At 46.3% G+C, this 20,187-nt stretch overlaps 1 protein-coding gene across 5 annotated transcripts in view; it reads right to left on the bottom strand.

Moving 5' to 3' along the window:
• BAIAP2 (BAR/IMD domain containing adaptor protein 2) overlaps positions 1-20,187 on the bottom strand; it is a 455,453-nt gene that overhangs the window by 236,234 nt on the left and 199,032 nt on the right. For all 5 annotated transcript variants that reach the window (XM_063961088.1, XM_063961087.1, XM_063961089.1 and 2 more), the window contains one exon: positions 795-881. In XM_063961088.1, the coding sequence (XP_063817158.1) occupies positions 795-881 (87 nt within the window). The remainder of the gene's footprint in view (positions 1-794; positions 882-20,187) is intronic.

Raw genomic sequence — 20,187 nt, 5'->3', positions numbered from 1 at the left:
TAAAGACAGCAAATGACCTATTGCACCAAGCAGAAGGTCCAACAGCAATCAACACATGCTTTCATGGCACTGCAACTTTAAATATATACTTGTTAATGTTAGAAGTAGCGTTCTCATATGAGATAGTCAATTTAGACTTAGTAGGTATTTAAATATGTAGAACAGAAACAGACAGACATACCGTATCAAGTTAAATTCTACATATTGTTCTGGGACTACTATATATTTTGAGTAGAACTTCACTGTATAGGTTTTATGCACAAGGAAACCTGCCAGTCAGTATATGTGCAGAGGTGGGAGCAGCTACACTGGTCATGCAACGTAGATGAGATTAGTGCACCAAAGAACAAATTATCCAGAAATTTTTATAATTGCTGTGAAGATGTATTAAGTGCTAACAACCTATCAAATCTATAAGCATGGAAGTGCTCTTTACTTACATATGTTGATTACAAGAGTAATATTTCTCTAGTATGGGGCTAGATTTATGAAGCAGCGACAGCTTCTCAGCATCTTGGAGCTTAAAATGTACAGCGCCACTAACATACAAGCTCCAACATGCAGAAAATCAGCAGCTTGCAAAAGCCACAGTTTCGCAGACATTCGCACACAGTGTTTAAGGTTAATTTAGTCCTAATCATGAATAAGAGCTAAACACTTTGTGTGTGTGGGGGGGGAGAATAAAAGTAACAGTTTAGGTGATTGGCCAATGCCAGCTGAGGTCAGACTGGCAAGAGTCTTGTAGTGATTTAGGGGTCACCTATTGGTTGGTTTCTGTCAGCTGCCTCACTTACCAAGTTCTTTAGAGCCTTGGCTTTCACTGGCCAATTCACCCATTTTTACCAGGGCATCAAAGTAGCCTTTTGCTGCAAACGTTACACCTATAAAAGGAAAAAAAAGAAAAGAAAAAGAAAGTATGTTAACAGGATGACAGAATATGGGAACAAAACAGAAAAGTATCCACCACCAACACTCTTGCACAGTTCTTTACTTGTCAATCCATATAGGATATAGAATTAAAGTTTTATGCACATTTGAAAGAATTCAACACAGAAGTTGCACTAATTGGACCGCAAGAGCCACCAACAATGTGCTCTGCAAGCCTCCTCCATCCACTCCTTCGCCTTGGGCTAGTGTCCTTGTACTCTTCAGCTATGGAAGCGACAATAAAACATGCTGCAAACTTAGGAGTCTGTGTACAGCATGGAAGCTGAAGCAACACTTTAGTAAAGCCATCACACCTTTAATTCCAGCTGCTGTAAAACCCACTATACATTTTTTGCAATGAGCGAGAATGATAGAATTAAAGCGTAGTCAGGACAGATACAATGTTAGCAAGCACTCCCCAGATCATACTAGCTGGCATATAATTCTAGATTAGACAGCCAAGACCAGCACATAAAGTGTACTTGTTGCCTAGATATAAAGGTACACCCTATTCTTACATATTGAGCTTAGCATTTACTTGGAAGGGCCTCAGAGACGTTACTAAGAGGTCTATTCATTAAGCAGTGAAAAGAGTGGAAAAACAGAAATGGAGAAGTTACCCGTGGCAACCAATCAGCATCTCCCTTACATTTTATAGAGAGTGTACTTTATAAAGGCTTCCATCAAAGCTCCACTGGTCCTTTTCTCTGCTTTATGAATAGACCTCTTAATCCTTGTGAATTGATAGTCTGCATCCTCATGCATTTGGTTTAGCCCTACAAAACGACTGCTTCTACAATGTGTAAGCGACAGGTACATTTTAACTTGCACTGGCATCTTTGAATCCATAAACTGTAACTGTCTAGTATACAGTGTATTTGGGACAGAAAGTAGCTATTGTAATGACCAATCCACTCCTTACAGCGGTCATGGAGTGACAATACATGTAGGAACTGTCATCAACCAAAAGATGGCTAACCAACATAATTTCTTTCCCCACAAAAAATAAGATTTTACTTACCGGTAAACCTATTTCTCGTAGTCCGTAGTGGATGCTGGGGACTCCGTAAGGACCATAGGGAATAGACGGGCTCCGCAGGAGACATGGGCACTTTAAGAAAGAATTTAGATTCTGGTGTGCTCTGACTCCTCCCTCTATGTCCCTCCTCCAGACCTCAGTTAGAGAAACTGTGCCCGGAAGAGCTGACAGTACAAGGAAAGGATTTTGGTAATCCAGGGCAAGATTCATACCAGCCACACCAATCACACCGTATAACTTGAGATAAACATACCCAGTCAACAGTATGAACAGAGCAACAGGTCAACCCTGATGCAACCATAACATAACCCTTATTTAAGCAATAACTATATTCAAGCACTGCAGAAGAAGTCCGCACTTGGGACGGGCGCCCAGCATCCACTACGGACTACGAGAAATAGATTTACCGGTAAGTAAAATCTTATTTTCTCTAACGTCCTAGTGGATGCTGGGGACTCCGTAAGGACCATGGGGATTATACCAAAGCTCCCAAACGGGCGGGAGACTGCGGATGACTCTGCAGCACCGATTGAGCAAACACAAGGTCCTCCTCGGCCAGGGCATCAAACTTGTAGAACTTTGCAAAAGTGTTTGAACCTGACCAAGTAGTCGCTCGGCAAAGTTGTAATGCCGAGACCCCTCGGGCAGCCGCCCAAGAAGAGCCCACCTTCCTAGTGGAATGGGCCTTAACTGATTTTGGCAGCGGCAATCCAGCCACCGAATGAGCCTGCTGAAATGTGTTACAGATCCAGCGAGCAATAGTCTGCTTTGAAGCAGGAGCACCAAGCTTGTTGGAAGCATACAGGATAAACAAAGACTGTTTTCCTGACCCTAGCTGTTCTGGCTACAGAAACCTTCAAAGCCCTGACTACATCAAGCAACTCGGAATCCTCCAAGTCCGTAGTAGCCACAGGCACCACAATAGGTTGCTTTATATGAAAGGATGAAACCACTTTCGGCAGAAATTGTAGACGGGTCCGCAATTCTGCTCTATCCGCATGGAAAACCAGATAGGGGCTTTTATGTGACAAAGCCGCCAACTCTGACAAGCCTAGCCGAAGCCAAGGCTAATAGCATGACCACCTTCCACGTGAGATATTTCAACTCCACCGTTTTGAGTGGTTCAAACCAGCGGGATTTCAGGAAACTCAACACCACTTTAAGATCCCAAGGTGCCACTGGAGGCACAAAAGGGGGCTCAATATGCAGCACTCCCTTTACAACGTCTGAACTTCAGGTAGAGAAGTCAACTCCTTTTGAAAGAAAATGGATAGGGACGAAATCTGGACCTTAATGGACCCCAAATTTAGGCACAAATTCACTCCTGACTGTAGGAAGTGAAGGAAACGGCCCAGCTGGAATTCCTCCGTAGGGGCATTCCTGGCCTCACACCAAGCAACATATATTCGCCATATACGGTGATAATGTTGAGCTGTCACGTCCTTCCTAGCCTTTATCAGCGTAGGAATGACCTCCTCCGGAATGCCTTTCTCCGCTAGGATCCGGCGTTCAACCGCCAGGCCGTCAAACGCAGCCGCGGTAAGTCTTGGAACAGACAGGGCCCCTGTTGCCACAAGTCCTGTCTTAGAGGAAGAGGCCACAGGTCCTCTGTGAGCATTTCTTGCAGATCTGGATACCAAGTCCTTCGTGGCCAATCAGGAACAATGAGTATCGTTCTCACTCCTCTTTCTTATTATTCTCAGCACCTTGGGTATGAGAGGAAGAGGAGGAAATACATAGACCGACTGGAACACCCACGGTGTCACCAGGGCATCTACAGCTATCGCCTGAGGGTTTCTTGACCTGGCGCAATACCTCTGTAGTTTTTTGTTGAGGCGGGATGCCATCATGTCCACCTGTGGCAGTACCCACCGACTTGCAGTCTGTGCGAAGACTTCCTGATGAAGTCCCCACTCTCCCGGGGTGGAGGTCGTGTCTGCTGAGGAAGTCTGCTTCCCAGTTGTCCACTCCCGGGATGAACACTGCTGACAGCGCGCTTACGTGATTTTCCGCCCAGCGAAGAATTCTGGTGGCTTCTGCCATCGCTACCCTGCTCCTTGTGCCGCCTTGTCGGTTTACATGAGCCACTGCGGTGATGGTGTCTGACTGAATCAGAACCGGTTGGTCGCGAAGCAGGGTCTCCGCTTGACGTAGGGCGTTGTATACGGCCCTTAGTTCCAGGATGTTGATGTGAAGGCAAGTCTACTGACTTGACCACAGACCTTGGAAATTTCTTCCCTGTGTGACTGCTCCCACCCTCGGAGGCTTGCATCCGTGGTCACCAGGACCCAGTCCTGAATGCCGAATCTGCGGCCCTCGAGAAGGTGAGCACTCTGCAGCCACCACAGGAGAGACACCCTGGCCCTGGGGGATAGGGTGATTAACCGATGCATCTGAAGATGTGATCCGGACCACTTGTCCAGTAAGTCCCATTGAAAGGTCCTCGCATGGAACCTGCCGAAGGGAATGGCCTCATATGATGCCACCATCCTTCCCAGGGCTCGAGTGCAGTGATGCACGGACACCTGTTTTGGTTTTAATAGGTTCCTGACCAGTGTCATGAGCTCCTGAGCTCTCTCTATCGGGAGATAAACCCTTTTCTGGTCTGTGTCTAGAATCATGCCTTGGAAAGGCAGACGAGCTGTAGGAACCAACTGCGACTTTGGAATATTTAGAATCCAGCCGTGTTGCCGTTACACTTCCAGAGAAAGTGCTACGCTGATCAGCAACTGCTCTCTTGATCCCGCTTTTATGAGGAGAGCGTCCAAGTATAGGATAATTGCGACCCCTTGCTTCCGCAGGAGTACCATCATTTCCGCCATTACCTTGGTAAATATTCTCGGTGCCGTGGAGAGACCAAACGGCAACGTCTGAAATTGGAAATGACAATCCTGTACCACAAATCTGAGGTACGCCTGATGAGGTGGATAAATGGGGACATGAAGGTATGCATCCTTTATGTCAAGAGTCACCATAAAATCCCCCCCTTCCAGGCTTGCGACGACCGCTCTCAGCGATTCCATCTTGAACTTGAACCTTTTCAGGTATATGTTCAGGGATTTTAAATTCAATATGGTTCTGACCGAACCGTCCGGTTTCGGGACTACAACATGGTCGAATAATAACCCCCTCCTTGTTGGAGGGGAACCTTGACCACCACCTGTTGAAGATACAATTTGTGAATTGCAGTTAACACTATTTCCCTCTCGTGGGGGGAAGCCGGCAGGGCCGTCGGTGAGGGGGCATCTCCTCGAAGTCCAGCTTGTATCCCTGAGACACAATATCTATTGCCCAGGGATCCAACAGGGAGTGAACCCACTTGTGGCTGAAATTTCGAAGACGTGCCCCCACCGGGCCTAGCTCCGCCTGTGGAGCCCCAGCGACATGCGGTAGATTTTGTAGAGGCCGGGGAGGACTTCTGTTCCTGGGAACTAGCTGTGTTGTGCAGCTTCTTTCCTCTGCCCCTGCCTCTGGCAAGAAAGGACGCACCTCGGACTTTGTTTCTTTGTGATCGAAAGGACTGCATTTGATAATGTCAAGCTTTCCTAGGCTGTGCTGGAATATAAGGCAAAAGATCAGAATTACCAGCTATAGCTGTGGAGACCAGGTCCGAGATCCCTTCTCCACACAATCCTCAGCCTTGTAAGGTAAACCTTCCATATGCCTCTTAAGTCGGCATCACCTGTCCATTGCATGTTCCACAGGACACGTCAAGCAGAAATCAACATAGCGTTGACTCTAGAACCCAGTAGACTAATGTCTCTTTGGGCATGTTATATTATATATATATATATATATATATATATATATATATATATATATATATATATATATATATATATATATATATATATATATATATATATATATCTATCTAAGACAGCAACACATATATATATATATATATATATATATATATATATATATATATATATACACACATATACATATTATATATACACACATACATACATGCACACATACATACACACATACACACACTAGGGTCTCAATCTCTGCTGATAAGGTATCTGTGCATGCTATCTGCAGGATCCCTGAGGATAGCTGTTAAGTCAGCGCTACCTTTTGGGCAAACGTGACACCCTAGGGCAGGGGTGTCAAAGACAAGGCCCGCGGGCCAAATCCGGCCCGCCAGACCTTGTCTGATGGCCCGCGGTGCCGCCGCCATGAAACCCCCTTCTCCCGAGTGCCCAGCTCGGGGGGGCGGGGTTTCGCGGAATGACGCGATTGCGTCGTGACGTCACGGCGCAAACGCGTCATTCAACGAAACCCCGTCGGAGGAGGGAGAAGGGAGCCGCGCAGACGAGGAGGGAGAGGCGGCTGAAGAGCGGCGAGAACCGCTTCAAATGTAAGTCAGCCCCTCTCCCTTCCTCTCTTTCTCTCTCTCTCCCTCCTTCCACCACCTGCCGCAATGTGTAAAATGGGGACCTGTGCCTGCCACAATGTGTAAAATGGGGACCTGTACCTGCCGCTATGTGTAAAATGGGGACCTGTGCCTGCCACAATGTGTAAAATGGGGACCTGTGCCTGCCACAATGTGTAAAATGGGGACCTGTGCCTGCCACAATGTGTAAAATGGGGACCTGTGCCTGCCACAATGTGTAAAATGGGGACCTGTGCCTGCCACAATGTGTAAAATGGGGACCTGTGCCTGCCGCAATGTGTAAAATGGGGACCTGTGCACTATAAAAGGGGGCACATGGCTGGGCACTATAAAAGGGGGCACATGGCTGGGCACTTTAAAAGGGGGCAGATGGCTGGGCACATATAAGGCAGGTGGAGCGGTAAATTTTGGATAGACCTACAGATACAACCGGCCCTTTGATGGGGACCAAACTGCTGATGCGGCCCCCGATGAATTTGAGTTTGACACCCCTGCCCTAGGGGAAGATTCCCATCGTATCCTGGCCCTAGTAGGGAAAGGATACTCCCTGAGAATTCTTTGTGGGAAACTGCAGTCTCTTGTCTGGAGATTCCCGCTCTTTTTCTTCATGAGAGGAGGGAAATTTACCTCAGCTTTCTTCCCCTTAAACATGTGTACCCTTGTGTCAGGGACAGATGAGTCATCAGTGATATGCAAAACATTTTTTATTACAATAATCATATATTGAATACTTTCCTGCCATTTTGCCTGTAACTTTGCATTATCGTAGTTGACACTGGAGTCCGACTCCGTGTCGATATCAGTGTCTATTATTTTGGATAGTGAGCATTGAGAGACTCTGAAGGTCTCTGCGACATAGGGACAGACATGGGTAGATTCTCCGTCTGTTCTCTAATCTTTTGTGCAATAAATTTACCTTAGCACTTAATTTTACATATCCAAACAGGTGTCGGCGTTGTCGACGGAGACACCACTCACACACATTTGCTCCATCTCCTCCTTAGGGGAGCCTTTTACCTCAGACATGTCGACACACATGTACCGACACACCACACACTCAGGGAATGCTCATCTGAAGACAATTCCCCCACAAGGCCCTTTGGAGAGACAGAGAGAGAGTATGCCAGCACACACCCCAGCGCTATAAACCCAGGAATAACACAGTAACTTAATGTTAACCCAGTAGCTGCTGTTTATATAGATTTTTGCACCTAATTATGTGCCCCCCTCTCTTTTTACCCTCTTCTACCGTGTATCTGCAGGGGAGAGCCTGGGGAGCTTCCTCTCAGCGGAGCTGTGGAGAATAAATGGCGCTGGTGAGTGCTGAGGAAGAAGCCCCGCCCCCTCGACGGCGGGCTTCTGTCCCGCTTAAATATAAATTTTCTTGGCGGGGGCTCATACATATATACAGTGCCCAACTGTATATATGTGTACTTTTGCCAAACGAGGTCCATATGCTGCCCAGGGCACCCCCCCCCCCCCTGCGCCCTGCACCCTTACAGTGACCGGAGTATGTGAGGTGTGTGGGAGCAATGGCGCACAGCTGCAGTGCTGTGCGTTACCTCAGTGAAGAACGGAGTCTTCTGCCGCCGATTTCGAAGTCTTCTTGCTTCTCATACTCACCCGGCTTCTGTCTTCCGGCTCTGCGAGGGTGAGATCCTGTGTACGATCCCTCTGAAGCTAAAGGTGTCCAGTAGCTTAAGAAGCAGGACCTAGTTTCAGAGAGTAGGGCTGCTTCTCTCCCCTCTGTCCCACGATGCAGGGAGTCTGTTGCCAGCAGAGCTCCCTGAAAATAAAAAACCTAACAAAATACTTTCTCACAGCAAGCTCAGGAGAGCTCACTGAACAGCACCCAGCTCGTCTGGGCACAGTCTCAAACTGAGGTCTGGAGGAGGGACATAGAGGGAGGAGCCAGAGCACACCAGAATCTAAATTCTTTCTTAAAGTGCCCATGTCTCCTGCGGAGCCAGTCTATTCCCTATGGTCCTTACGGAGTCCCCAGCATCCACTAGGACGTTAGAGAAAGGAGGAGTGCTGTACTCTTATTCTGACACAACTATATTGGAAACCAGAATGAACTGACATTTTCTAAGGGACACATATAGCCATCTGCTCAGAGTCCACCTCTATCTCATTATTGTAATAGCCTTTGTCAGTAGCAAGACAGAGCAGGATACAGATATTACACATGCGGCAAATAATGAGTCACTCAAGGACAATCAGACTGACAGGAATAAGAGTGTCATACAAGTAATAAGAGAGCAAGTGTCATCCAAGTGGGTCCTGATCAGATGGAATATCAGGCGAATATAAAGCATCCTACAGCCCAACAGTAATGAATATTTAATGACAACAGAAAAAACACAGGAAAAACATGGCACCTCATCACATTTTCAAGATGAAAATCAAATTTGCCAACAAACATGGAGCCAGATGCACTGTATGCACTTGTTTATCCGAGACCACAAAGAAGATGCCTGACAAGTTAGCAACACACATGTACAACTAAATGATACAGACCTTATGCTCTGGCCAAACAAACTGATCACAAGATGTCCATTTTTCTTCTACTACTTGAGAGGCCAATAAACGTAATAGGATTATTCTTGGTACACACAAATTCCAGTTTTTGTTCCCACAAGCCAAATTACCAAGATCTTTGATCAAATCTGTACGCGTGGTTACTTGACAATCAGTCAAAAATAATCTCCAAAAAACAGATATTAGTTGCATAGGCAGAGGAATCTGCTGCAGATTCCTCTTCCTATGCAATAAAGCATCTAACTAGCCTTCCTTATTGTTTTGTTACATTGCTTACCTGCCTTTAAGTCACCTAAAATAGTGACTCCTAGACCCCTTTCCTCCTCAGTAGGTTTCCTGTATAGTGCCATTAATACTATATTTAGCCTTTGGATGTTTGAGACCTAAGTGCATGATTTTGCATTTTTTGGCATTAAACCAGAAGTTCCCAAACTGTGTGCCGTGGCTCCCTGGGGTGCCTCGTGACACTTGCAGGGGTGCCCTGGGTTGGTGGTCCAGGACCAATTCAAATTATTCATGGCCAATATAATAGGCAAAACCAGTGCTGGTGGCTGCCAGTCATAAAGTATGTGGCCAAACAAGCAAATCTTGTCCCTCACCACACAACTGACCGTAAGGATGACATATAAACGCAATCTACTTAATGTAATATTTCTTTCTAAATTTTTCAATAAGAAATTTTTGGCCTAGGGGTGCCGTGAAAAAAATTCTGATATTCTAGGGCGCCGTGATTCAAAAAAGTTTGGAAACCACTGCATTAAACTAATTGCCATGCTTTTGGCTATTCCTCTAGTCAAGAGCATGGCCACACACATTCCAGCCCTAGTTTCTAGAAACACTCAAGTCTGACTTCTATATAAACATAGAATTTGACTGCATATAAAAACCATTTAGCCCATCTAGTCTGCGGTTATTAGAGCTTAGGCGTTAGAGTTGGATTAGGGGTTTGGTTAGGGCAGAGGTTCTCAAACTCGGTCCTTGGGAGCCCATACAGTGCATGTTTTGCAGGTAACCCAGCAGGTGCACAGGTGTATTAATTACTCACTGACACATTTTAAAAAGGTCCACAGGTGGAGCTAATTATTTCACTTGCGATTCTGTGAGGAGACCTGCAAAACATGCACTGTGTGGGCCCCCGAGGACCGAGTTTGAGAACCTCTGGGTTAGGGTATTCAGGTTAGAATATTAATGTCAGAATTCAAATTAAGAGTAAAATGTTAGGATGTTCGTGTAATGGTATTAGAAATGTGAGGGTTTTGCGTAATGTAACGAGAGTGAAGCCAGCACCAAGAAGCCACAGACTACCAGTTATATGGTGGAGAGAGCAAGATCCCGAGCAGCACAGTCTATTTCAGGAAATTAGTGTTGTAATGTATAGGCAGGGTTGCATCTGACAGGAACAAATTCATGATGCGAGTAGAGAAATGGAGGCAGTAGGAAGTCACTGACTGACCGTTATACAGCACAGAGTAAATCAGGAAATGAGTGATGTGTCAGGGTTGCATGTGATGGGGCAGTGTCATGATGTTATGACGGGAATGGAGACATCAGGAAGCCACAAACAATGGTATACAGTGGAGGAAACAAGATCCTCAGCAGCACAGAGTATACCAGGAAAAGTGCTGTTTGAGTGAGGACAGAGCTGCATGCAACAAGGGCAGCGACATGATGCGAGCAGTGGAATGTATACAGCAGGAGCCGCAGACAGAATCACACACTGGAAAATGCAGGCCTCCGGCAGCACAAAGCACAGGGCTGCTAGAGACTAAAATAAAACAAAAGTAAAATTTGCACTTAAGACAGACTAAGGCTCAACTAGTACACCAGATATTACAGTAGAGTATATTTTAACAGGACCACAGACTACACACCTAGAAAAAAAAAAAAAATAATGACAAATTTCTCTACATCCTAATAGGCCCTACACACTGGCTGATATGAACAATCTCATTCATTAATGAACAAGATATTGTTCATATCTTTCGGTGTGTAGGCACCAGCAATGAACGATGAGTGGCCTCGCGCTCGTTCATCGTTGGTGCCGGCTCGCTTAAACATTCATGCCAATATGGACAATCTTGTCCATATTAGCATGAAGGGCTATGGGGCCGGGTGGGTGACATCAGGGAGTGAAGAAACTTCACTCACCCCGTCACTAACACCCCCCCCCCCCTTCCCCATCCCGGCCGCTGGGTCGCCTGTCGGGCACTTCGGCAAGCGTGTAGGGCCCTTAAGAATGGAGAGGATTGGTAGCACGCATCTTTACCAGCAACACAAAGACAAAACAAACACAGCAGAGAATTGGTATAGCATAACAACTTGTAACATAAAATCTGACACTTCAGGAAAAATCGAAATAAAAATAGTCCAAACTTCAGTTGTACGTGAATATGCACCTCTTTTATAGCAGCATATTTGCTTTTTTTGTCAGGTCTACATTTTACAAATAAAAAAAGATACCACAAAAAATGCCATAAGCAGTAGGTTCTCTTATACATCACCATTCCATAGTGTGCATTCCATTGCATGTCAGCAGCATAAATACCATAGTATCAGGCAGTATTTTCGTGTCACATATGCAGGGCAGGATTAAAAACTGTACAAGCACCAGGGCAACTAGTTTATGGGGATCCTATGAATTAAATTAACATATCCTAGCCATGTTATTAAAAAATAAGATTTTACTCACCGGTAAATCTATTTCTCGTAGTCCGTAGTGGATGCTGGGGACTCCGTAAGGACCATGGGGAATAGCGGCTCCGCAGGAGACTGGGCACAGCTAAGAAATATTTAGGACTACCTGGTGTGCACTGGCTACTCCCACTATGACCCTCCTCCAGACTTCAGTAAGGATACTGTGCCCGGAAGAGCTGACACAATAAGGAAGGATTTTGAATCCCGGGTAAGACTCATACCAGCCACACCAATCACACCGTAAAACTCGTGATAATATACCCAGTTAACAGTATGAACTAACAGAGCCTCTCAAAAGATGGCTCAACAATAACCCTTTTAGTTAACAATAACTATATACAAGTATTGCAGACAGTCCGCACTTGGGACGGGCGCCCAGCATCCACTACGGACTACGAGAAATAGATTTACCGGTGAGTAAAATCTTATTTTCTCTGACGTCCTAGTGGATGCTGGGGACTCCGTAAGGACCATGGGGATTATACCAAAGCTCCCAAACGGGCGGGAGAGTGCGGATGACTCTGCAGCACCGAATGAGAGAACTCAAGGTCCTCCTCAGCCAGGGTATCAAATTTGTAGAATTTTGCAAACGTGTTTGCCCCTGACCAAGTAGCAGCTCGGCAAAGTTGCAAAGCCGAGACCCCTCGGGCAGCCGCCCAAGAAGAGCCCACTTTCCTCGTGGAATGGGCTTTTACAGATTTAGGCTGCGGCAGGCCAGCCACAGAATGCGCAAGCTGAATTGTGCTACAAATCCAGCGAGCAATAGTCTGCTTTGAAGCAGGAGCACCCAGCTTGTTGGGTGCATACAGGATAAATAGCGAGTCAGTCTTCCTGACTACAGCCGTCCTGGAAACATACATTTTCAAGGCCCTGACTACGTCCAGTAACTTGGAGTCCTCCAAGTCCCTAGTAGCCGCAGGCACCACAATAGGTTGGTTCAAGTGAAAAGCTGATACCACCTTAGGAAGAAACTGGGGACGAGTCCTCAATTCTGCCCTATCCATATGGAAAATCAAATAGGGGCTTTTACATGACAAAGCCGCCAATTCTGACACACGCCTTGCCGAAGCCAAGGCCAAAAGCATGACCACTTTCCACGTGAGATATTTTAAATCCACGGTTTTGAGTGGCTCAAACCAATGTGACTTTAGGAAACCCAACACCACGTTGAGGTCCCACGGTGCCACTGGAGGCACAAAAGGAGGCTGAATATGCAGCACTCCCTTGACAAATGTCTGAACTTCAGGCAGTGAAGCCAGTTTTTTTTTTTTGGAAGAAAATCGACAGAGCCGAAATCTGGACCTTAATGGAACCCAGTTTTAGGCCCATAGTCACCCCTGACTGTAGGAAGTGCAGAAATCGACCTAGCTGGAATTCCTCCGTTGGGGCCTTCCTGGCCTCACACCATGCAACATATTTTCGTCATATGCGGTGATAATGTTGTACGGTTACATCTTTTCTAGCTTTAATGAGCGTAGGAATGACTTCCTCCGGAATACCCTTTTCTTTTAGGATCCGGCGTTCAACCGCCATGCCGTCAAACGCAGCCGCGGTAAGTCTTGGAACAGACAGGGCCCCTGCAGCAGCAGGTCCTGTCTGAGCGGCAGAGGCCATGGGTCCTCTGAGATTAATTCTTGAAGTTCCGGGTACCAAGACCTTCTTGGCCAATCTGGAACAATAAGAATAGTTCTTACTCCTCTTTTCCTTATTATCCTCAGTACCTTGGGTATGAGAGGAAGAGGAGGGAACACATAGACCGACCGGTACACCCACGGTGTCACTAGAGCGTCCACAGCTATCGCCTGAGGGTCTCTTGACCTGGCGCAATATTTTTCTAACTTTTTGTTTAAGCGGGACGCCATCATGTCCACCTGTGGCCTTTCCCAACGGTTTACAATCAGTTGGAAGACCTCTGGATGAAGTCCCCACTCTCCCGGGTGGAGGTCGTGCCTGCTGAGGAAGTCTGCTTCCCAGTTGTCCACTCCCGGAATGAACACTGCTGACAGTGCTAACACGTGATTTTCCGCCCATCGGAGAATCCTTGTGGCTTCTGCCATTGCCGTCCTGCTTCTTGTGCCGCCCTGTCGATTTACATGGGCGACTGCCGTGATGTTGTCTGACTGGATCAGAACCGGCTGGTTTTGAAGCAGGGGCTTTTCCTGACTTAGGGCATTGTAAATGGCCCTCAGTTCCAGAACATTTATGTGTAGGGAAGTCTCCTGACTTGACCAAAGTCCTTGGAAGTTTCTTCCCCGTGTGACTGCTCCCCAGCCCCGAAGGCTGGCATCCGTGGTCACCAGGACCCAGTCCTGCATGCCGAATCTGCGGCCCTCTCTGAGATGAGCACTCTGCAGCCACCACAGCAGAGACACCCTGGTCCTTGGAGACAGGGTTATCAACCGATGCATTTGAAGATACGATCCGGACCATTGGTCCAACAGGTCCCACTGAAAGGTTCTGGCATGGAACCTGCCGAATGGAATTGCTTCGTAGGAAGCTACCATCTTTCCCAGGACTCGCGTGCAGTGATGCACCGACACCTGTTTTGGTTTCAGGAGGCCTCTGACTAGAGATGACAGCTCCTTGGCTTTCTCCTCTGGGAGAAACACTTTTTTCTGGACTGTGTCCAGAATCATCCCCAGGAACAGTAGACGTGTCGCCGGAACCAGCTGAGACTTTGGAATATTCAGAATCCAACCGTGCTGGTGTAGCACCGCCTGAGATAATGCTACGCCGACCAACAACTGCTCTCTGGACCTCGCCCTTATCAGGAGATCGTCCAAGTATGGGATAATTAAAACTCCCTTTTTCCGAAGGAGTATCATCATTTCGGCCATTACCTTTGTAAATACCCTCGGTGCCGTGGACAGGCCGAACGGCAACGTCTGGAATTGGTAATGACAATCCTGTACCACAAATCTGAGGTACTCCTGGTGAGGATGGTAAATGGGGACATGCAGGTAAGCATCCTTGATGTCCAGAGATACCATGTAATCCCCCTCTTCCAGGCTTGCAATAACCGCCCTGAGCGATTCCATCTTGAACTTGAATTTTCTTAAATATGTGTTCAAGGATTTCAAATTTAAAATGGGTCTCACCGAACCGTCCGGTTTCGGTACCACAAACATTGTGGAATAGTAACCCCGTCCTTGTTTAAGTAGGGGCACCTTGACTATCACCTGCTGGGAATACAGCTTGTGAATTGCCTCTAACACAGCCTCCCTTTCTGAGGGAGTCGTTGGTAAGGCAGATTTGAGGAAACGGTGGGGGGGGGGGGGGGGGGATGTCTCGAATTCCAGCCTGTACCCCTGAGATACCACTTGAAGGATCCAGGGATCTACTTGTGAGCGAGCCCACTGATTGCTGAAGTTTTTGAGACGGGCCACCACCGTACCTGGCTCCGCCTGTTGAGCCCCAGCGTCGTGCGGCGGACTTAGCAGAAGAAGCGGGGGAGGACTTTTGTTCCTGGGAAGTGGCTGTATGCTGCAGCTTTTTTCCCCTACCTCTGCCTCTGGGCAGAAAGGACGCGCCTCTACCCCGTCTGCTCTTTTGGCGGCGAAAGGACTGTACCTGATAATACGGTGCTCTCTTTGGTTGTGAGGGGACATGTGGCAAAAATGCTGACTTCCCAGCCGTTGCTGTGGACACTAGGTCCGAAAGACCATCCCCGAACTCCTCCTCACCCTTATAAGGCAAAACTTCCATGTGCCTTTTAGAATCTGCATCACCTGTCCACTGCCGGGTCCATAACCCTCTCCTGGCAGAAATGGACAGTGCACTTATTTTAGATGCCAGCCGGCAAATATCCCTCTGTGCATCTCTTATGTAGAAGACAGCGTCTTTAATATGCTCTACGTTTAGCAATATAGTGTCCCTGTCTAGGGTGTCAATGTTTTCTGACAGGGAGTCTGACCATGCAGCTGCAGCACTGCACATCCATGCTGAGGCAATAGCTGGTCTCAGTATAATACCAGTGTGTGTATATATAGCTTTCAGGAGATCCTCCTGCTTTCTGTCAGCAGGTTCCTTTAGGGCGGCCGTATCCTGGGACGGCAGTGCCACCTTTTTAGATAAGCGTGTAAGTGTTTTATCCACCCTAGGGGGTGTTTCCCAACGTGACCTATCCTCTGGCGGGAAAGGGTACGCCATTAGTATTTTTTTTGAAATTACCAATTTTTTATCGGGGGAAGCCCACGCTAGTTCACACACTTCATTTAATTCTTCAGAAGGGGGAAACACTACTGGTAGTTTTTTCTCCCCAAACATAATACCCTTTCTTGTGGTACCTGGGGTCACCTCAGAAATGTGTAAAACATTTTTCATTGCCTCAATCATATAACGAGTGGCCCTATTGGACATTACATTAGTCTCATCGTCGTCGACACTGGTATCAGTATCCGTGTCGACATCTGTGTCTGCCATCTGAGGTAGCGGGCGTTTTAGAGCCCCTGATGACCTTTGAGACGTCTGGGCAGGCACGGGCTGAGAAGCCGGCTGCCCCGCATTTGGCATGTCGTCAAATTTTTTATGTAAGGAGTCGACACTTTCGCGTAATTCCTTCCACAAGTCCATCCACTCCGGTGTCTGCCCCGCAGGGGGTGACAACACATTTATAGGCACCTGCTCCTCCTCCACATAAGTCTCCTCATCAAACATGTCGACACAGCCGCACCGACACCGCACACACACAGGGAATGCTCTGACAGAAGACAGGACCCCACAAAGCCCTTTGGGGAGACAGAGAGAGAGTATGCCAGCACACACCAGAGCGCTATATAATCCAGGGATTAACTAAATTATATCCCCTTATAGCTGCTATATGTATCTTGCGCCTAAATTTAGTGCCCCCCCTCTCTTTTTTACCCTTTCTGTAGTGTAGACTGCAGGGGAGAGCCAGGGAGCTTCTTTCCAGTGGAGCTGTGAGGGAGAAATGGCGCCAGTGTGCTGAGGGAGATAGCTCCGCCCCTTTTTCGGCTGACTTTTCTCCCGCTTTTTTCTGGATTCTGGCAGGGGTATTTATCACATATATAGCCTCTGGGGCTATATATTGTGATATATTTGCCAGCCAAGGTGTATTTATTGCTTCTCAGGGCGCCCCCCCCCCAGCGCCCTGCACCCTCAGTGACCGAAGTGTGTATGAGGAGCAATGGCGCACAGCTGCAGTGCTGTGCGCTACCTTGATGAAGACTGATGTCTTCTGCCGCCGATTTTCCGGATTCTTCTTGCTTCTGGCTCTGTAAGGGGGCCGGCGGCGCGGCTCCGGGACCGAACATCAATGGCCGGTTCCATGCGGTCGATCCCTCTGGAGCTAATGGTGTCCAGTAGCCTAAGAAGCCCAAGCTACCACCAGTTAGGTAGGTTCGCTTCTTCTCCCCTTAGTCCCTCGCTGCAGCGAGTCTGTTGCCAGCAGACCTCACTGTAAAATAAAAAATCTAAAATATACTTTCTCTCTAGGAGCTCAGGAGAGCCCCTAGTGTGCATCCAGCTCAGCCGGGCACAGGATTCTAACTGAAGTCTGGAGGAGGGTCATAGTGGGAGGAGCTAGTGCCCAGTCTCCTGCGGAGCCGCTATTCCCCATGGTCCTTACGGAGTCCCCAGCATCCACTAGGACGTCAGAGAAAGTATACTGTGTAAATACTCCTTGCACCTCAAATGTGTTAAACACATTGGGGGAATTAAATAGTTATTGGGCGCCCAATGGGCACAATTCAATTGTTTTGCCAATGAGAGAGGATGCCTATTACTTATCAAGCAGGTTACGTAGAAATGCATTGGCTAAACCAGTGCAAAGTATAGGGCGACCTGCATTTGGGCACCAAATACCAAACTTTGGCTGGATTTCTGCACGCTGCAGATATAATGGGCACCCGCACCTATCTGCAAAACAATTGAATACCACCTGTTGCGCCCCCAAAAACAATCTACATTCCTTCCCCCTTGTAGATACTACTACTACTACTACTACTACTACTACTACTTTAAAACAAAAGGTGGCAACAGTAACTGCCAAGTCATAATGCGGTGCACAGGACAGAAGCATTTCACAGAATTTTATGTTTTACATGTTACTGTGCACATGAATACAACAGTATTAGCTTTAGGCGTCTAATACAGGATGGGAAGAGCAGGAGAATGTAGGTTATTACCATTCCGGGAGAGGGTTACCGTTTCATGTACTGTACACATGTAAATAGGTCTGAACCTTGGCCTGACACAAACTGAACTCCTTTGCCTGACACAAGTGAAAGACTAGATCATATTTGCATGCATATGTAGAAGCAGATTGTGTAAACCAAACATTAAATAAAGCATCTGTAAATACAAATAAAAATAAAACATAAAGTTTAATTTTTGTTTACAGACTTGTGCGCAGTTGATATTCTTATAAGGATACTATTGTCCTAATAAGATATTGCCTCTGCTTTATGGTTTAAATACCGTACTACAACCCGTCAGCTTATCTGCAGAATGACTGGCATACTTCAAGTAACACATGAACTGCTGCTCCCTATAGGATGAACGGTTTACATGCCAAAACCAAAATCACCAATGACCACTTCACGGGAAGTTACCAGCCAAGTGGGTAGCCAAGTGTCCAAGTTGAACTTCAGGAATTGAGTGGGGGGTGGAGGACTAACAATTGTATAGACACCCATGCAATCCACGTTTATCATCGTTCTCATCAAGTACTGGATTTGATCAATATCATTTCAGGTGACAAACCGGTTTTACACTCATTTGGCCAAGAAAGGACACACAAAATGAACTAGCCGAGTGTGAACCTAGTAAGCGCACACTTGCTGCTTCCATATGAAAAAGGTAATTGGAGACAGGTGCTGCTAATTATGTGCACATCATCATTTGATCATCAGTAAGTGCTATCAACTGTATATAGAAGCTGCACCTCTAGCAGCTCAGTCTGGAGCATTCAGATGTGTTAGGACTAGGAGAAAAAACGGTTTCTCTTAGAGAAACAGTTTTAGTCGAAATTGTTATAAACGCCATTTGAACACAATTTAAGTCCATCATCCGACAGTGAACGTTTTTAGAGAACATGGAAGATTGTTGATAATCTTCCCAGGACTGGGCATCTGTGCTTTGACATTAACAATAGCAAACTTAAAATGAGCATCCTACATTTAAACCAAACCTCAGTGAGCGATTTATATTCTCGCATGCAGACCATGCCACTCCTTGCTGGTCTGGTGGATGGTCATCTGCCTGTCTGGACGCACTAGATGAAACTACTTCTAAACTGAAAGGACGTATATTTTACATATTCGCAAATTAGAGGATGCAAATTTGAGCCTCTCAATTATTGGATTTGGTCCTAAAAGTAAATGCTGTTAGTACCAAATGGCAAACAGGAATGCATGTATCCACGGGGCTGCGAGTTTTTGCATTATTGTTTACAGGCTGTCATGATAACCACCAGGCGCCCGACAACTTCTGGAGGAGCATCTTTCACCCGCTGTGTTCCCCAGGCTGGCGCACGGTGTCATCACGGGGGATTGCGGCAATCACATGAGCAGGGATGGTGACGCAGCCTGGGAGGAGTCTGGAGTCCTGGCCACAGTACACTATTTAAGGTATGTTTCATACATTTTGTTTATGTTCTTGAAAACAGTCAATAAGACTGAAACGTTGAACACAGTGACGCTGTTAGTCTGACTATTCTTTGGTTCAAGACCTGTGTCACCTACCTTTTGCATTATATATCACCACATTCACACCCATCAAAAATCAGACAGGGGCATCAATATTTTGTTTCATTCAGGGCCAAAACCCCCCCTAAAAAACATACCCTAAGATTTATTCAGAGAAGCCCTGCTAGAGTGCCATTTAAACACCCACCACCATTTTCATTGAATTGATAAGAATTAAAGTAAATCACTACTGTATACTGATAAATTATCATAGCTCAAAAGAATCCTTCACATACGTGGCATGTGAGGAGAACCCTTGTTAGCAGACTACAAGGTCTAACATGTGCCAATAATTATATTATAAAAAAGTGTCAAGGAGTCAAAACACCCCCCAAAAAAAAAAAAAAAAAGTAATTTTACATATACAGGTGCACAAAAATACAATTTAAAGTATATTTCTGAGCAGTGAATAAATGACAAAGGAGGCTATAACATGGTTTTAGAAGAGATTAGTATACCATTGCCTCGGTCATTAAAGTTGTAAGGGCAAGGGGGTAAAGACTATACAAGCGATTAAATGATATTGCAAATCGTGATACTGGTGGACCAATCCACAGCTGAGAAACGGTCCTCCTACCTTTCCCACAGCATGTATCATAATACTTGAGTTTAATGAATGCAGTTCCTGTGTTAATATTCAGTTTTATTTTAGAAAAGTTTTGGGATTAATATTTCTAAAGGTTTATTATACCAACTACTCTATATGCATTGTGACAGTCATAAAATCCTATTTAATTAAGTTCTACTCTCTTAAAACATTTCAAGTGTCTCTGGTAATGCAGACGTTTTACACACTATGGGGTATATGCAATTCCGGGCGAATTGCGGCACTTTTTCGCCCGTTTTTAAATTCGACACAATTCGACCGTCGAATT

This window comes from Pseudophryne corroboree, chromosome 3 (assembly GCF_028390025.1).
Source record: "Pseudophryne corroboree isolate aPseCor3 chromosome 3, aPseCor3.hap2, whole genome shotgun sequence".
Classification (NCBI taxonomy): domain Eukaryota; kingdom Metazoa; phylum Chordata; class Amphibia; order Anura; family Myobatrachidae; genus Pseudophryne; species Pseudophryne corroboree.
The sequence above is the reverse complement of the archived record's forward strand: the minus strand, read 5'-3'. Positions and strand labels throughout refer to the sequence as shown.